The 15,649-nt window shown below is 42.6% G+C and overlaps 1 protein-coding gene across 3 annotated transcripts in view; it reads right to left on the minus strand.

The window, feature by feature from the left end:
* Positions 1 to 15,649, minus strand: part of LOC126334846 (ATP-binding cassette sub-family C member 4-like) — a 130,854-nt gene that overhangs the window by 88,835 nt on the left and 26,370 nt on the right. For all 3 annotated transcript variants that reach the window (XM_049997516.1, XM_049997515.1, XM_049997514.1), the window contains 2 exons: positions 8,728 to 8,932; positions 2,247 to 2,472 (listed from right to left, as the gene is read on the minus strand). In XM_049997516.1, coding sequence (XP_049853473.1) covers positions 2,247 to 2,472; positions 8,728 to 8,932 — 431 coding nt within the window. The remainder of the gene's footprint in view (positions 1 to 2,246; positions 2,473 to 8,727; positions 8,933 to 15,649) is intronic.

The following is a 15,649-nucleotide window of genomic DNA, read 5'->3' on the forward strand; positions in this document are numbered from 1 at the left end:
GGCCATATAGTTGGAGGATTTATGTAGCTATTATAAACAGCATATATGCATTTGTCTATTCTCCAGACAGTTGTGAGCAAGCAGCATTAAGTAGTGGATGTGCAACTGTAGTGCACCAAAGTAGTTGGATTACGAATCGCAATGAGCAACATCTCTAAATCGAGTTTTCAAGATATCCTCCGGAATATTTTGAAGAAGAGAAAAATGTATGGAAACTATGTCCAGTACACTTTGACTCCTGAACGAAAACAACGGCTGACCGAGGTGGTGCAGTGGTTAGCATACTGGACTCGCGTTCTGGAGGACAACGGCTCAAACACGATTCCGGCCATCCTGATTTAGGTTTTCCGTGATTTCCCTAAATCGTTTCAGGCAAATGCCGGGATGGTTCCTTTGAAAGGGCACGCCCCACTTCCTTTCCCGTCCTTCCCTAATCCTTCCCCAAATCAATCAAGAAACCAACGACGAGTAGGCGCCTGCTGCATCTTAATAGAAACCCAAAACGTAGATAGTTCTTTCCCAGCAAAAATAGTCATTGCTGACGAAACTTGGTGTCGTCGATACGAATCTGCCCTAAAACGACAAACGCAGAAATTCACTTTACCGTCAACGCTTTGGCAAGGTAACGACATTCAAGCCACGGTCATGCGTAAGACAAATGCCATCGCAGAGGGACTTGTGTGAGCGTCCTGTGTGCTGTATTCAAGTGGAGAGAGACAAAGTAGAACAGATGAAGCATTAAAACCACTATCTTTAAGTTTCTCTATTTTTAATCCAGTCTCGGAACTTTTTGGACTGACGGTGTACCGCGAGATCACGCCACCTAGGAGGCCAACGGCGTAGCGAGAGAGCCTACGCCCCTAATGTCCGATCCATAGCCGATGTAGCTCGTTGTTATGAAACCATATCACACGCAGGTGTTAGCGTGGAGCTGCTCCGTCCTGTTCAAAAAAGAAACTTTCGGCCAGTTCTCTTTAATATTGAAAAATCTAGATCTCCAAAGTATCCTGTTACGTGATTCCTGTAACCGCGTTTTCTCAAAGAAGAACGGTCTACGTTCTCTTTTATCTTACTGTTCTGAGTCTTTTCTTGACACCCGTCTCAATCTGTTACTGAGCGGGCGCTGTAGAACTTGCCGTCGTGCGCCCGTACAACCCTCTGGTTTTTGGTTGGTTTGTTTGGGGAAGGAGACCAGACAGCGAGGTCATCGGTCTCATCGGATTAGGGAAGGACGGGGAAGGAAGTCGGCCGTGCCCTTTGAAAGGAACCATCCCGGCATTTGCCTGGAGCGATTTAGGGAAATCACGGAAAACCTAAATCGGGATGGCCGGACGCGGGATTGAACCGTCGTCCTCCCGAATGCGAGTCCAGTGTCTAACCACTGCGCCACCTCGCTCGGTTACAACCCACTCCATCCATCCACTTTCCGTCTCTCTCTCTCTCTCTCTCTATTGTGTGGCAGTTCTAATTTAGTTCACATAAATCGAACATAGCCTCTTTGCTGAACACTAAGCCGGCCGGTGTGGCCGTGCGGTTCTAGGGTTCAGTCTGGAACCGCGTGACCGCTACGGTCGCAAGTTCTAATCCTGCATGGGGCGTGGATGTGTGTGATGTCCTTAGGTTAGTAAGGTTTAAGTAGTTCTACGTTCTAGGGGACTGATGACCTCAGAAGTTAAGTTCCATAGTGCTCAGTGCCATTTGAACCATTTTGAACCTCTGAACACTAAATGTGAAATGATACTAAAGTTCCCTGCCTTCATTCCCGGAATGAATTTACAAAACCCTGAATGTTGAAACTCAATGGGTAATGAACTAGTGAACTAGGGATCGAGCTAGCTGCGCAGGAGACCTCTCCCAACAACCACGTAAGCGAGAACTTACAAGTGGCACCAAAATAACATTTTAGTTTAGATGCGTAAATTAAATTTTGCTCCTGGTTCCTGTTTTCGTTTATGCAGAAGATGTAGTCTTGAGAAATAAAATTAAACTTTTTCAACCACCACGTTTAGTCATTTTGATACTGCCAGCAACAGCATTTAATTTAGGGTCTAAATTCATGCAGTGTACTTGAGAGCCACTTCCTATCTCCGGATAACGAAATTGGTCTCAGCCAGAATACTCTGTTCGTAAAAATATGAAATCAACACAGCTATTTTTAAGCTAGCATAACAAATTGATGTTTTTCTGCTATTGAAGAATCAAAAAAGATAATTTACTAGATAATAATAATGTATCGGCTAACTTACTCTGTGGTGGAACCGTCATGATGATGACATAAATGACACCAGCGAAGGCCGCCCAGGACACGGAGCGGTACAAGAAGTACGTGACGATCGCCAGCTGCAGAAATGAGATCCACAGCCAGTTGGCGCTCAACGAAGCGACGTCGAAGCGAGCCACGTCGTTGGACATGAGGTTTATCACCTGCCCCGTCGCTGTCACGTCCATGGACTGCTTGTTGATGCGGAGTACCTGAGGCACAAGACAGTAGCGTCTTTTGTTCCACGTGTTCTCCAACGATCCACGGTCAGTACCTCCAGCTTTTCCTTAAATACCGTAAGTTAGTGTTTTAAGAACTCAAAAAATTCAGGTATAAGTTATCAATCTGCTAGCAACCTGAAGCCGATAAAGCAGAACTACACTTGTGAAGCTCCTGGTTAAGAGGATGTTGGTCCACATTTCATACGCAGCGCAGCAGCGATTTTACTAGCCATGAATTCTTTAGTGGGTTTTGTGTGTTCCAATGCGTGTGAAATCTTATGGGACTCAATTGCTAAGGTCATCACTCCCTAAGCTTACACACTACTTAACCTAAATTATCCTAAGGACAAGCACACACACCCATGCCCGAGGGAGGACTCGAACCTCTGCCGGGATCAGCCACACAGTCCATGACTGCAGCGCCTTAGACCACATGGCTAATCCCGCGTGGCTTTAGTGGGTTTTCCTTGGTATATGATACCAGATGTTTGTTTGCAGATTACGCATTTGCCGTAAGTTAACGTGCGGGTGATTTGCGGCCAGCGCCTGATAGCGTATCAGCTGTGTTCCATTGGCGTTAGATCAGGCAAATTTGATGGCCAATGCATCACGAAATTACTGTAGCATGATCCTGGTCTAGTGACACGTACAAACTTCTTAAAACGTTACTCTGCTGTCGGGGAAGCTATCAAGCATGAAGGGATGCAGGTGATCTGCAATGACGTTCACTTACACCACAAACCTCATGCCGTATTTGATTACTACCGTAGGTCCCATGGAAGCCCCTTCCCACCCCCCTACGTCTGTGATGCAGTGATTACACGAGCGCCGTACGCCTGGTGGAAGATGGCTAATCCAAACACAACACTTGATTTGGTACAACAAGAAAAGCGCCTCATACGACAGGGCAGCAAGTTTCCATTGATTCGCAACCCAATCTCTGGTATGATGCAGCTCTCAATGCTGCTCTATCCTGTGCGACGCTCTTCATCTCCGAATAACTATTTCAAACTACATCTTTCCGCATCTGCTTACTGTACTCATGTCTTGGTTATCTTGGTCTTCCTCTACGACTTTTACCCCTCCCCCCCCCCCCCCCCCCCACCGCCCGTACACATACCCATTTCCCTGTAACACTAAACTGGTGATCCCTTGATGTCTCAGCATGTGTCATATCAACACATTCCTTCTTTTGGTTGCATCACAAATTTCTTGTCTCCCCAATTTTATTCAGTACATCTATATTTACATGGATACTCTGCAAACCACATTTAAGTGCCTGGCAGAGGGTTCATCGAACCACCTTCACAATTCTCTATTATTCCAATCTCGTATAGCGCGCGGAAAGAATGAACACCTATATCTTTCCGTACGAGTTCTGATTTCACTTATTTTATCGTGGTGATCGTTTCTCCCTATGTAGCTCGGTGTGAACAAAATATTTCTGCACTGTGAGGAGAAAGTTGCTGATTGGAATTTCGTGAGAAGATTCCGTCGCAATGAAAAACCCCTTTGTTTTCTGACGAAAGATCATCTGCTCCCGGGACCTTGTTTCTCCTTATATCATTCAGAGCTTTGTCAAATTCTTCTCGCAGTACCATATCTCCCATTTCTTTAGTACTGGTTGACCATCTGAGCTGTTGACATTTGTACAGCTCCTTCTCTTTCCCCCATAAACCTCTTTAACTTTCCTTTAGGCGTTATCTATCTTTCCCCCGAGCGAAATACGCTTCTAAATCCTTGCATTTGTTCTATAGTCATTCCTACTTAGCACATTTGCTATTCTTGTCAATTTCATTTTTTAAATGTTTGCATTCTTTTTCGCCTTCTTCATTTGCAGCATTTTTAAATTTTCTCCTTTAATCAAATAAATTCAGTTTCTTCTGTTATTAAATAGGTCTAGTCCTTTTGCCGATTTGACCCACTGCTGCCTTCACTATTTCATCTTTTAAAGCTACCAATTCGTCTTCTATTGTATTCCTTTCTCCTGCTTTAGTCATTCGTTGCCTAACACTCCCTCTGAAACTCAACAATCTCTATTTCTTTCAAATTGCCCGGTCCCATCTCCTTAATCTCGTACTTTTTTCCCAATTTCGTTAGTTTTAATCTACAGTTCATAATCAATCATTTGTGGTCAGGGTCCACATCTGACCCTCAAATGCCTCAAAATTTAAAGTCTGGTTCCTAGATCTCTATGTTACCGTTATTACTAATCCGAAACTTGCCGGTGTCACTAGATCTCTTCCACTTATAAAACCTTCTTTTATGTTTCTTAAACCTTGTGTTAGCGACATTAAATTGCGCTCTGTTCAAAACTGTACCAATCGGCTTCCTCTTTCATTCCTTTCCCCCAGTCCATATTCATTTACCATTTTTCCTTGTCGTTCTTTACCTACAATCGAATTCCACTCTCTCATGGCTATTAAATTTTCGTCTCCTTTAACTATCTGAATAAATTCTTTTGTCCTATCGTATATTTCTTCAATCATCTGCAGAGCTCGTTGGTACGTAGACTTGTACTACTGTGGTAGGCATAAGCTTACCCGCATTACTATTTTCTTATTCATTATTAAACAAACTTCTGGATTACCCCTAATCTGACTTCGTAATTCGGTATTTACCAGCTCCTCCTGCCACCGAACTCCACTATTTCCCACAATGTCTAACTTCAACTTATTCAGTTACTTTTTTAAATTTTCTAACTTAGCTTCCCGATTAAGGGGAGCCGGAGGTGGTCAAATCCAAAAAATTACGATTTTCTTTTTTTTGCTACCGGAAATTGGAACATTCCTCTTTAATGTAAACTTTGAATTATTGTTCTACTCGCCCTAGAAGTGGAGTTATTACCATTTTCCCCCACGCCTGAGGAGGAAAAGGAAGGCCGCTGAATGCATCTAACACCCTCTCGTGACTTCCTGGCGAAGTGCTTGGGATTTTCTCGGCCTGTTACGCATACAGCGCCTTATGTTACGCATACACCGAATGTGCAAGATTTGGCTACATTGTTTTCTGTGACAAATGAAGCGCTAAGAGCGAGGAACATCGTCTCTTTGCTGTTTACCATTTCGAATTAGTTCAGTGTTGCGCCTGTTGTTGGTAGTATTATACTTCTTATGTAAAGCGTTGTTCTGGTTACGATGCCACGTTTTAGTAATCGTATATATAAGAAGAGGAAGAATGTAGGGAAAAGAAAATTAACACTAATATCAAGATGCGATACTACAATTACTGAAACACTGCGTTCCTCTGCTAAGCCCACACCCGGGTTCCCGGGTTCGATTCCCGGCGGGGTCAGAGATTTTCTCTGCCTCGTGATGGCTGGGTGTTGTGTGATGTCCTCAGGTTAGTTAGATTTAAGTAGTTCTAAGTTCTAGGGACTGATGACCATAGATGTTAAGTCCCATAGTGCTCAGAGCCATTTGAACCATCTGCTAAGCAACACATGGCCGGCCACAGCCCTGTGACATCTTCTAGCAAGAAGCTGACTGATGGAAGTCACAGATTTTGTAAATATGTTAGTGACAGTGATGATATTAACGAAGTACTGAATATTGGATTATTATCTTCTGTGCTAAAAGAAAGTGTTCTGTGCAAAATGTGTTCAAGTGTAGGAGTGGGACTAGATATAACAAAGCACTTTGGTTTAGCTTGTGAGATGAAGATAATCTGTGCATGATGCAAGTATCAAGTGTATTTCTACAATTCACATGCCAGTATCTTTGGTGAAAATGGATGATCTAGAAGGTTTGATGTGAATGTTCGACTTGTGTATGGTCTTCGATCCATTGGAAAAGGGTCTGCTGCTGGTAAACTGTTTTGTGGTATTATGAACTTGCCATCGCCTCCAAGCACTACTACTGTACTACTGTGAACTGGTAGGATCCTCTGTTGAAGATGTGGCTTTGAAAACCATGAAGGAAGCAGTGGAGGAATCTGTAGAAATGAACGGTGGATCTAACATTCCACGTTCCTATCGGCAGAATGCCAGTTTTGTTTTTTTTTCTGAACACTTACGGGTCGTCTAAGACGGAGCCACACATTCATGAGTGTGCACTAAACGGTGCACTCCGAAGTTCTTGTGCCTGCTCCATCATTGTACTTTGTCGCCCGGTCAACCACAGGTCGCTGCGCATCCTGCCTTACAAAGCGAACGAGACTCCAACATCAACGTTCTGTAATGAGACGTGTACGTACAGCTCCTTGTCGCCTACTCGTGGATTCACCATTCTACAGCCACTTTCCATATTTGCTCATTACCGACCACGTAAGACTCTGCCCTTTCTGAAAATCGTTTGTGACAACGGATTTTCCCATTTGTGCCCCATGTCGTCGCTCATATGACTCCCAATTCGTCTTATATGCTTTTCTTACCGTGTCAGGTGTTACAAATATCACCAGGATACATTCATTTTGGGGGTTGGCAGTGGTCGTAATGTTTTAGCTCATCAGTTTATTTACTGCATTGGAGTTGATTAAAGCTAGAAACAATGAACGACTATACCACTAGATATGAATCAAGCATGTACTCCAGTGGTTAATAAGCTTGACATGTATTCTGGAGAAAGGAACTGAAATACCATAAAAATGAGCTTGATTTAAATTCTTCGGGCATTACGTTTAGTATTGCAACCGAATGCTGATAAAGTTTCTTTTACAAATCAAACAGAAATTCTTCTCAAATCAGTCCCTTTGACCGAGCGGTTCTAGGCGCTTCAGTCTTGAACCACGCGACTGCTACGGTCGCAGGTTCGAATCCTTCATCGGGCATGGATGTGTTTGATGTCCTTAGGTTTGTTAGATTTAAGTGGTTCTAAGTTCTAGGGGACTGATGACCTCAGATGTTAATTCCCATAGTGCTCAGAGTCATTTGAACCATTTGAGCAGTCTCTTCCGTTGTGTTTGATCGCAAGTTTTCCAAAGCTCGGTCAAACTCCGATTGTAATATGAGTTCCAAATCAGCACGCGTTGCGTCTTCTAACGCATTAGCATACAGTTACTGTACCTAGCAGAGACTGTCACTGTACTCTATCGGTCTACATGCAGTACTCTTAATGTTTATGTCTTTGTTTTTAATTTCATCTAAAGTTATTTTGAATTTCCTACGTGCCGAATCCTTCACATTTTTTAAATTAAAACCAATCATTTCGCTTTTACTTCCATGTGCAACCTTTTGATTTCATTCCTAAGTGACTTACATCTGTGAACTGCTTTCTGTTCCTGAACGTTTTTTATTTCTTGCTTTCATCGATCATTGAACTATTTCTTCTATTGCTCAAGCTATCTTCGTTCTTACCTTCTTGTTACCAGTATTTCTTGTCTAACTTAACGCGACAGCTCTTTCTAGATATTTTGATTCCTCTTCAGGTGAAGTTCTGACTGTAGTATTTGTCAGAGTAATATATAAAGCCTCAGAAAACCAACTCAGGTCCTTATTCCTCAATACTTTCTTTACCACTTTCTTACCACTGATTCATACTGACTATTTTCTTACACTTCATCATCACCATGTCCTGAGTCTGTATCTGCTCCTAAGGGTCCCTGAAACTTCATTATTTGATTTGGACACTCACCATGAAGTAATCAGACTGTTATTGTCCCTCGTGTCCTGGTATTTTTCGCGTATAGATCCTCCTTTTGTGATATTGGAACAGTGTGTTTGCTGCTTCTACCGGAAGTTAGTTGTATAACTCTCCAGTGCCATAGAGGAAAGACAGAGAAATAACTTCATGAGCCGTGCGGGATTAGCCGAGCGGTGTAAGGCGTTGCAGTCATGGACTGTGCGCCTGGTCCCGGCTGAGGTTCGGGTCCTCCCTCGGGCATGGGTGTGTGTGTGTGTTTGTTCTTAGAATAATTTAGGTTAAGTAGTGTGTATGCTTATGGACTGATGACCTTAGTATTTAAGTCCCATAAGATTTCACACACATCTGAACATTTTTCAACTTCATGAATGAGGTGTAGCAGGTTTCAGTTTGTATATGAGATGTTCTGAAATGCGTTTCTGTACACTACAATGGCCACATCGATATCTGTCTTCGGCGCAACAAAGAATCCAATCCACGACCCCAGAAAACTAACTACATGTGTGTCTCTGAGAGTGCAAGCTATTGTGCAACTGAAGGTGGGCGGAACCTGTTTTTGTTATCACGACCTTGCATTTACTCACGAGAAACTACGGCGGCAGTTTCATGTAGATTCTCAGGCACATATGTTTTACAACAACCTTCTCCAAAACCGTATACAACTTACCTTTCGATACAGAAGAGCGCAACAGGCCACCCTGACCCTCATGCCGACATATGTGGTCAGCATGGTGTAGTGGTGGTGGCAGAACAGCTTCAGAAAGTTGATGATCACCATGAGACTTGCGTAGATGTAGGCTTGCTCTTCCGTAATAGTGCTGCCTGGATTGAAGTACTGAATAGTGTATCCCAGAAGTAGCGGCTGAGCCACTCTGCAACAGAACCATTATTGAAAATATCAGCTCGATGTTTGCTTTGTAGTTGTGGCGAGTGTGGGTTTATGCTCCCGATTCTGACGCTATGGGGCCCGCTTCGATGGGACGGCTTTCCATGTGTGCTCTCTGTCGGAAGATCGGCAGGGAAACATCATCTGTCAGCATACCGGCGATGAGCAAATTTTGTGCTACGTGCTTCGGCCTGGCGAAAAATTGGACTTATCGATTGCATTCGCCACCATCATGGTTACCTTTAGAACCTGTTGTATGGCAGCGGAAACTGGATTACGGTCGTCCGTTTGTTAAAAAGTGGTTGTAGTACACTGTACTGTGATCTGGACAATGATGCACACTCGCGTGTGTACTAATGTAATTATATTCTTTTAAATTTACATAAATTTTTTGCTGTTCATTTTTTACTAATAGCCACAGGCCCCATGTTAGTACACGTCACCAGTTGAATGGCAGTTCTGATTTTCGAAAAGGCCGCCTGTGGTAATTGGTAACCGACTTTATTGCTACCGTTTTAGCGGCCTATGTTTTGGGTGGCCTCATTTACATTAAAACTTGTTCCCTCGAGCCTCTGGTGATTACAGTGTGGCGTTGATCTTTTGAAAGGAGTGTAATTTTTTAAATAGATGTCTTTGTAAAAGGAACTTAACGGCGTCATAGACCTGAGAGCTCTAGGGATTTTTTTCCAATTCTGGCCCTGGCGGCCGGATACTGTAAGAGCTAAAATTTCAAATGTTCTAAATTTCCGTACGTTATGCTGTTTTTAAGGATTGCACATATAAATCGTGCAAATGTGATGTAAATGCTAACTGAGAGGTTCACAGCTACATTTGGATTTGATATGAAATGATGTGCCTGCCGCTGTGACCGAGCGGTTCTCGGCGCTTCAGTCCAGAACCGCGCTGCTGCTACGGTCGCAGGTTCGAATCCTGCCTCGAGAATGGATATGTGTGATGTCCTTAGGTTAGTTAGGTTTAAGTAGTTCTAAGTCTAGGGAACTGACGACCTCATATGTTAAGTCCCATAGTGCTTAGAGCCATTTAAATCATTTTAAATGATGCTATTTTAAGTCTTTAATAAAGAAGTTTACTGAATGATTTTGCACACTTCTCATCCCAGCACCGCCACTCCTAACTATACACAGTATGGCCAGCTAAACGGGGCCTGCCGCGCGGGATAGCCTCGCGGTCTAGGGTGTCTTGTCACGGTTCGTGCGGCTACACCCGTCGGAGGTTCGAGTCCTCCCTCGGGCATGGATGTGTGTATTGCCCTTAGCGTAAGTTAGTTTAAGTTAGATTACGTAGTGTGTAAGCTTAGGGACCGATGACGTCAGCAGTTCGGTCCCATAAGAGCTTACAACAAATTTCCAAATTAAACGTGTGCGCAGAGTAAAACGTCAACTTTTAGTGACAGATCAAATTGCTTCTGCGTAATGTTGTTGAACGTGATGGAGCACATAATGATGTGCTGAGCTGGCCGGAGTGGCCGTACGGTTCTAGAAGCTACAGTCTGGAACCGAGCGACGGCTGCGTCGCAGTTTCGAATCCTGCCTCGTTCATGGATGTTTGTGATGTCCTTAGGTTAGTTAGGTTTAATTAGTTCTAAGTTCTAGGTGACCTCAGAAGTTAAGTCGCATAGTGCTCAGAGCAATTTGAACCATGTTTGTTTGACATGCTGACATTTTTTGCTATTGTGGAAAATTTGAGAAATATAAGTAGCAATTGTTTCATTTTGACTAATTAGTACCACTTGTAAAGTAACCAGATAGCGGGTCTGCTTGGGCCTACATAACCAACCGGCCATGATGCGGAAGTAAAAGTGGGAACATCCCCTAGCGGGAAATCGTATGTAATATAAAAGAAATAAGCACAGCGATTGATCAATTCAAGAAATAAAGACACAAAGTTCAGATACCAATGCTTAATGAAAGGTAACGTAAAACTTAATAAAGATAATACTTTTAGTACAAGGGAAAAACGCGTGTCTGAGATGTGGGATATGGCGGCCGCTTATTGGTTCATTTCGAAATTGGACGCAGCAGCAATGCCAGCTTACTAGAAACTGTGAACCCGGATATCACAATGGGAGAAATCTTGAGACAAAAAACAGCCTAATAAAAATCAAATGCGTAGTACGCGTTATTTTCAGTATTCTCTTGCTCAATACGAGAAAAGTATAGTCCTAGATACAAAATCAATAGCGCCTTTTTGTAGAAAATATAATATAGTTTTTTTCTATACTGGGAAACGTTTTCGCTACAGGAATCGAGTTAGGAGTTATTCAAGTGAAAAAGTAGCTCTCAAAAGCACCCCCAACCCTCACTGCCCCCCCCCCCAACACCCCCCTTTCCCCGGATCAGGATTTTTAATATCCTTTCCATGGCATTCACTCCTGCAATTGTACAAAAACTTGTGACTATACATTTCCTATTCGAACATCTTCACTGACTGATATTACGCCATCGTTTTCGTCAGCTATTTCGCTAACATTCCGAATTTAAACTTTTTCAGCGTTGTGCATAAACTAATTATGCTTACAATTCGATCTCAACCCATACAAGCATACTAACTATGTAGTAAGGAAATCAGACAGACGAAAGGATTTCATTGTTTATTTTATGCTGTTAAAATTCGCAAAATTGTGAGGTAAAATTTACATAAACGTTAATTTTACAATTTGCGAGTGCACGAATAGCCCGGTTACGCAATAATAGCCTAGTCAATGAAGACCAAAATTGGTCGAATATGGGAAATATTCGGGAAGTCGCAAATTTTTACACATTGATAAGAGAGAGTGTCGTGAGCAACATACTGGAAATCCTGACTGGTGGGTTGTGAGTGTCGGGGCGAAGATGCCTTTAAAGGTCACATTTGTACCTTTTTATTGAACACCTCGAAAACTGTGGCCTCTCATGAAAACTTATTCCAGTATGAAATCAAACTAAATTTAATTTCCAACATGACAAGTCCTATTAATTTAATTCTTTTCTCTAGGGCATATGATTTGTATGCTCAAATCTCCCACACCGCACGTGCACTAATGCATACTTGGCCTTTGTGGGCCTTTTTGTGATAGTTTTCCGACTTGATGGACCACAAGTGTTGTCCATCAAATTGTTCGCCTCGACTTCCTCTACACGACTGTAGTTCGTTGTAAGCAATTATCCTTTGCGCTCTGTATACACTGAGATGCAAAAGTCATAGGATAGCGAAACGCATATATACAGATGGTGGTAGTATCGCGTACACAACGCACAAAACTGCAGTTCATTGTGTAAGTAGGCTGTTTAGGTTTTTATGTATGTAAGTTGGCTGTTTAGGTTTTTATGCATGTAAGTAGGCTGTTTAGGTTTTTATGTAACGCCACGTAGCGCTCTGTGTGAAAATCACTGACTGTTATATGTGCAGTCTGTGGCTGGTTTTCATTGTTGCAATTTGCTGTTGTAGTGTTTGGCAGTTGGCTGTTAAAAGCGCGTAGTGTTGTGCAGTTGGAGGTGAGCCGCCAGCAGTGGTGGATGTGGGGAGGGAGATGGCGGAGTTTTGAGAGCGGATGATCTGGACGTGTGTCCATCAGAGGCAGTAAATTTGTAAGACTGGATGTCATGATCTGCTATATATATTATGACTTTTGAACACTATTAAGGTAAATACATCGCTTGTTCTCTATCTTTCATTTGCTAACTATGCCTACCAGTAGTTAATGCCTTCAGTAGTTTGAATCTTTTATTTAGCTGGCAGTAGTGGCGCTCGCTGTATTGCAGTAGTTCGAGTAACGAAGATTTTTGTGAGGTAATTGATTTGTGAAACGTATAGGTTAATGTTAATCAGGTCCATTCTCTTGTAGGAATTATTGAAAGTCATATTGCGTTCGCTAAAAATATTGGCTGTCAGTTCAGTGTTGATTAGAACAGGCAAAGAGCGAAATGTCTGAGTACGTTCAGTTCTGCTCAGCTGTTTGAAAATCACATAACGTAAGAGGTTTATCAACACAGTGATTCATTATTTTTTCTATGGGGACGTTTCAATTGGCGAAGATGTCATTTGTACTCAGGTAACGCATGCGGAAAGGTTCCCGGCGTGATTATGTCCACACGATGGTTATTAACAGACTTTGAACGCGGAGTGATAGTTGGAGCTAGATTCATGGGATATTCCATTTCGGAAATCGTTAGGGTATGCAATATTCTGCGATCCCCAGTGTCAAGAGTGTGCCGAGAATACCAAATTACAGGCATTACTCTTAGTCACAGACAGGACAGGGGTGGACGGCCTTCATTTAATGATCGAGAACAGTGGCATTTGCGTAGATTCGTCAGTGCTAACAGACCATCAACACTGCGTGAAGTAACCGCAGAATTCAGTGTTGGATGTAGGACGAACGTACCCGTTAGCACAGTGCGGTGTTAATGGGCTATGGCAGAAGACGACCTACGCAAGTATCTTTGGTAACAGAACATCACTTGCAGCAGCTCTTCTGGTCTCCTGACCCTGAAACACAGTGGCCTGGTCACCTGAGTCCCGATTTCAGTTGGTAAGAGCTGACTGTAGGGTTTGGGTGTGACACAGACACCACAAAGCCCTGATCCCAAGTTGTCAACAAGGCACTGAGCAAGCTGGTGGTGGCTCCATAATGGTGTGGGCTGTTCTCTAGTCCAACTGAACCGATCACTGACTAGAAATGGTTATTTTGAGATACTTGGAGACAATTTGCAGACATTCATGAACTTCATGTTCTCAGACAATGATGAAACTTTTATTGATGACAGTGTGCCATGTCACCGGGCCCCAACTGTTCCTGACTGCTTTGAAGAACACTCTGGACAATTCGAGAGAATGATCCGGCCACCAAGATAGCTCAACTTGAATCCCATCGACAGTCATGGGACATAATCGAGAGGTCAGTTCGTGCACCAAATTCTGCACCGGCAACACTATCGCAATTATGGACTCCTATAGAGGCAGGATGGCTCAGTATTACTACAGGTGACTTCCAACGACTTATTGAGTCCATGCCATGTCGAGTTGCTGCACTACGCCGGGGAAAAGGACGTCCGAGACGATATTAGGAGGTATCCCATGAATTTTGTTACCTTAGTGTAAATCTATGCGTTAGGTTTTCAATTATTTTAAGTGTTTTCCGTTTTCTTTTACGGCTGAGAAAGAAACATGGAGTCTTAAGCCCAGAGACAAGTGGCGTTCTAATGGATTTGATCTTTGGTGCTAGCGCAGAATACTGCACCAAAAAAAAAATCAGAAAGAAGAAATAATGTGTCCATTGCGGAGAAACTCACTGTCTCCGGGTGCCTTTCTTGTTGCGTCAACGAAAAGTATCTTTAGTTCTTTGGCCGTGTAGAGAGAAGAAATGGAGAAAATCACGAAAAAATTAATCATGGAAGATAAGATCGAGAGCACGAGATCGAGTGGGAGCCCAGTGAGCAGGTAGACAGACAAGAAGGCCTCCAGTCTGCGTCTTCAGCAGGCTCTAGGAGCAGCTAATAGCCCTCTGGGATGGAGACACTTGATTCGTGGGGTCAGCACGCTCAGCAATGAGCACAACGGCTGTTGATGATGGTAAGATCTACCTAGTTATTATAATTAAATGTAAATTTAGTGGAACTGAATTGTGTGATGTAAAAAATTAACATACTTTTTGTTAATTGGTAAATAATATTTTACCCTGATAATTAAAAAAGAGTCTTGATCGCAGATTTATTTTAATCGGAGTGACCGGTTTCAATCCTTAAGGATCATCTTCAGACTCCAGAACGGCAGGCGGACTTCCATGGAGCAGGCTGCGCCGACATACGACGCTGAACTGCCGTTCTGGAGTCTGAAGATGATCCTCAAGGATTGAAACAGGTCACTTCGATTAAAAGAAATTTGCGATCAAGACTCTTTTTCAATTATTATATTAATATCAGATCGCTCATAATGTTTTCAAAAATATTATATTTTACTCAGACTGACGACACGCCTATCGTAATATCACGTCAACTGAGGTGCAGCTTTACGGCTAGGAAGTGAGTATGAAAACTTACTTTGATTTAATTCTTGATAACACAGCATAGTAGCGACTGTGGGTAATGGAATGTAGCCGAATTAAATCGGGTGATGCTGAGGGTATTAGATTAGGAAATGAGACGCTTAAAGTAGTAAAGAAGTTTTGCTATTTGTGGAGCAAAATAACTGATGATGGTCGAAGTAGAGAGGATATAAAATGTAGATTGGCAATGGCAAGGAAAGCGTTTCTGAAGAAGAGAAATTTGTTAACATCGAGTATAGATTTAAGTGTCATGAAGTCTTTTCTGAAAATATTTGTATGGAATGTAGCCATGTATGGAAGTGAAACGTGGACAATAAATAGTTTAGACAAAAAGAGAATAGAAGCCTTCGAAATGTGGTGCTACAGAAGATGCTGAAGATTAAGTGGGTAGATCACATAACTAATGAGAATGTATTGAATCTACTTGGGGACAAGATAAATTTGTGGCACAACTTGACTAGAAGAAGGGATCGGTTGGTAGGAAATATTCTGAGGCATCAAGGGATCACCAATTTAGTATTGGAGGGCAGCGTAGAGGGTAAAAATCTTAGAGGGAGACCAAGAGACGAATACACTAAACACATTCAGAAGGATGTAGGTTGTAGTAGGTACTGGGAGGTGAAGAAGCTTGCACAGGATAGAGTAGCGTCGAGAGCTGCA

Source organism: Schistocerca gregaria, chromosome 2, assembly GCF_023897955.1.
Source record: "Schistocerca gregaria isolate iqSchGreg1 chromosome 2, iqSchGreg1.2, whole genome shotgun sequence".
Lineage (NCBI taxonomy): Eukaryota > Metazoa > Arthropoda > Insecta > Orthoptera > Acrididae > Schistocerca > Schistocerca gregaria.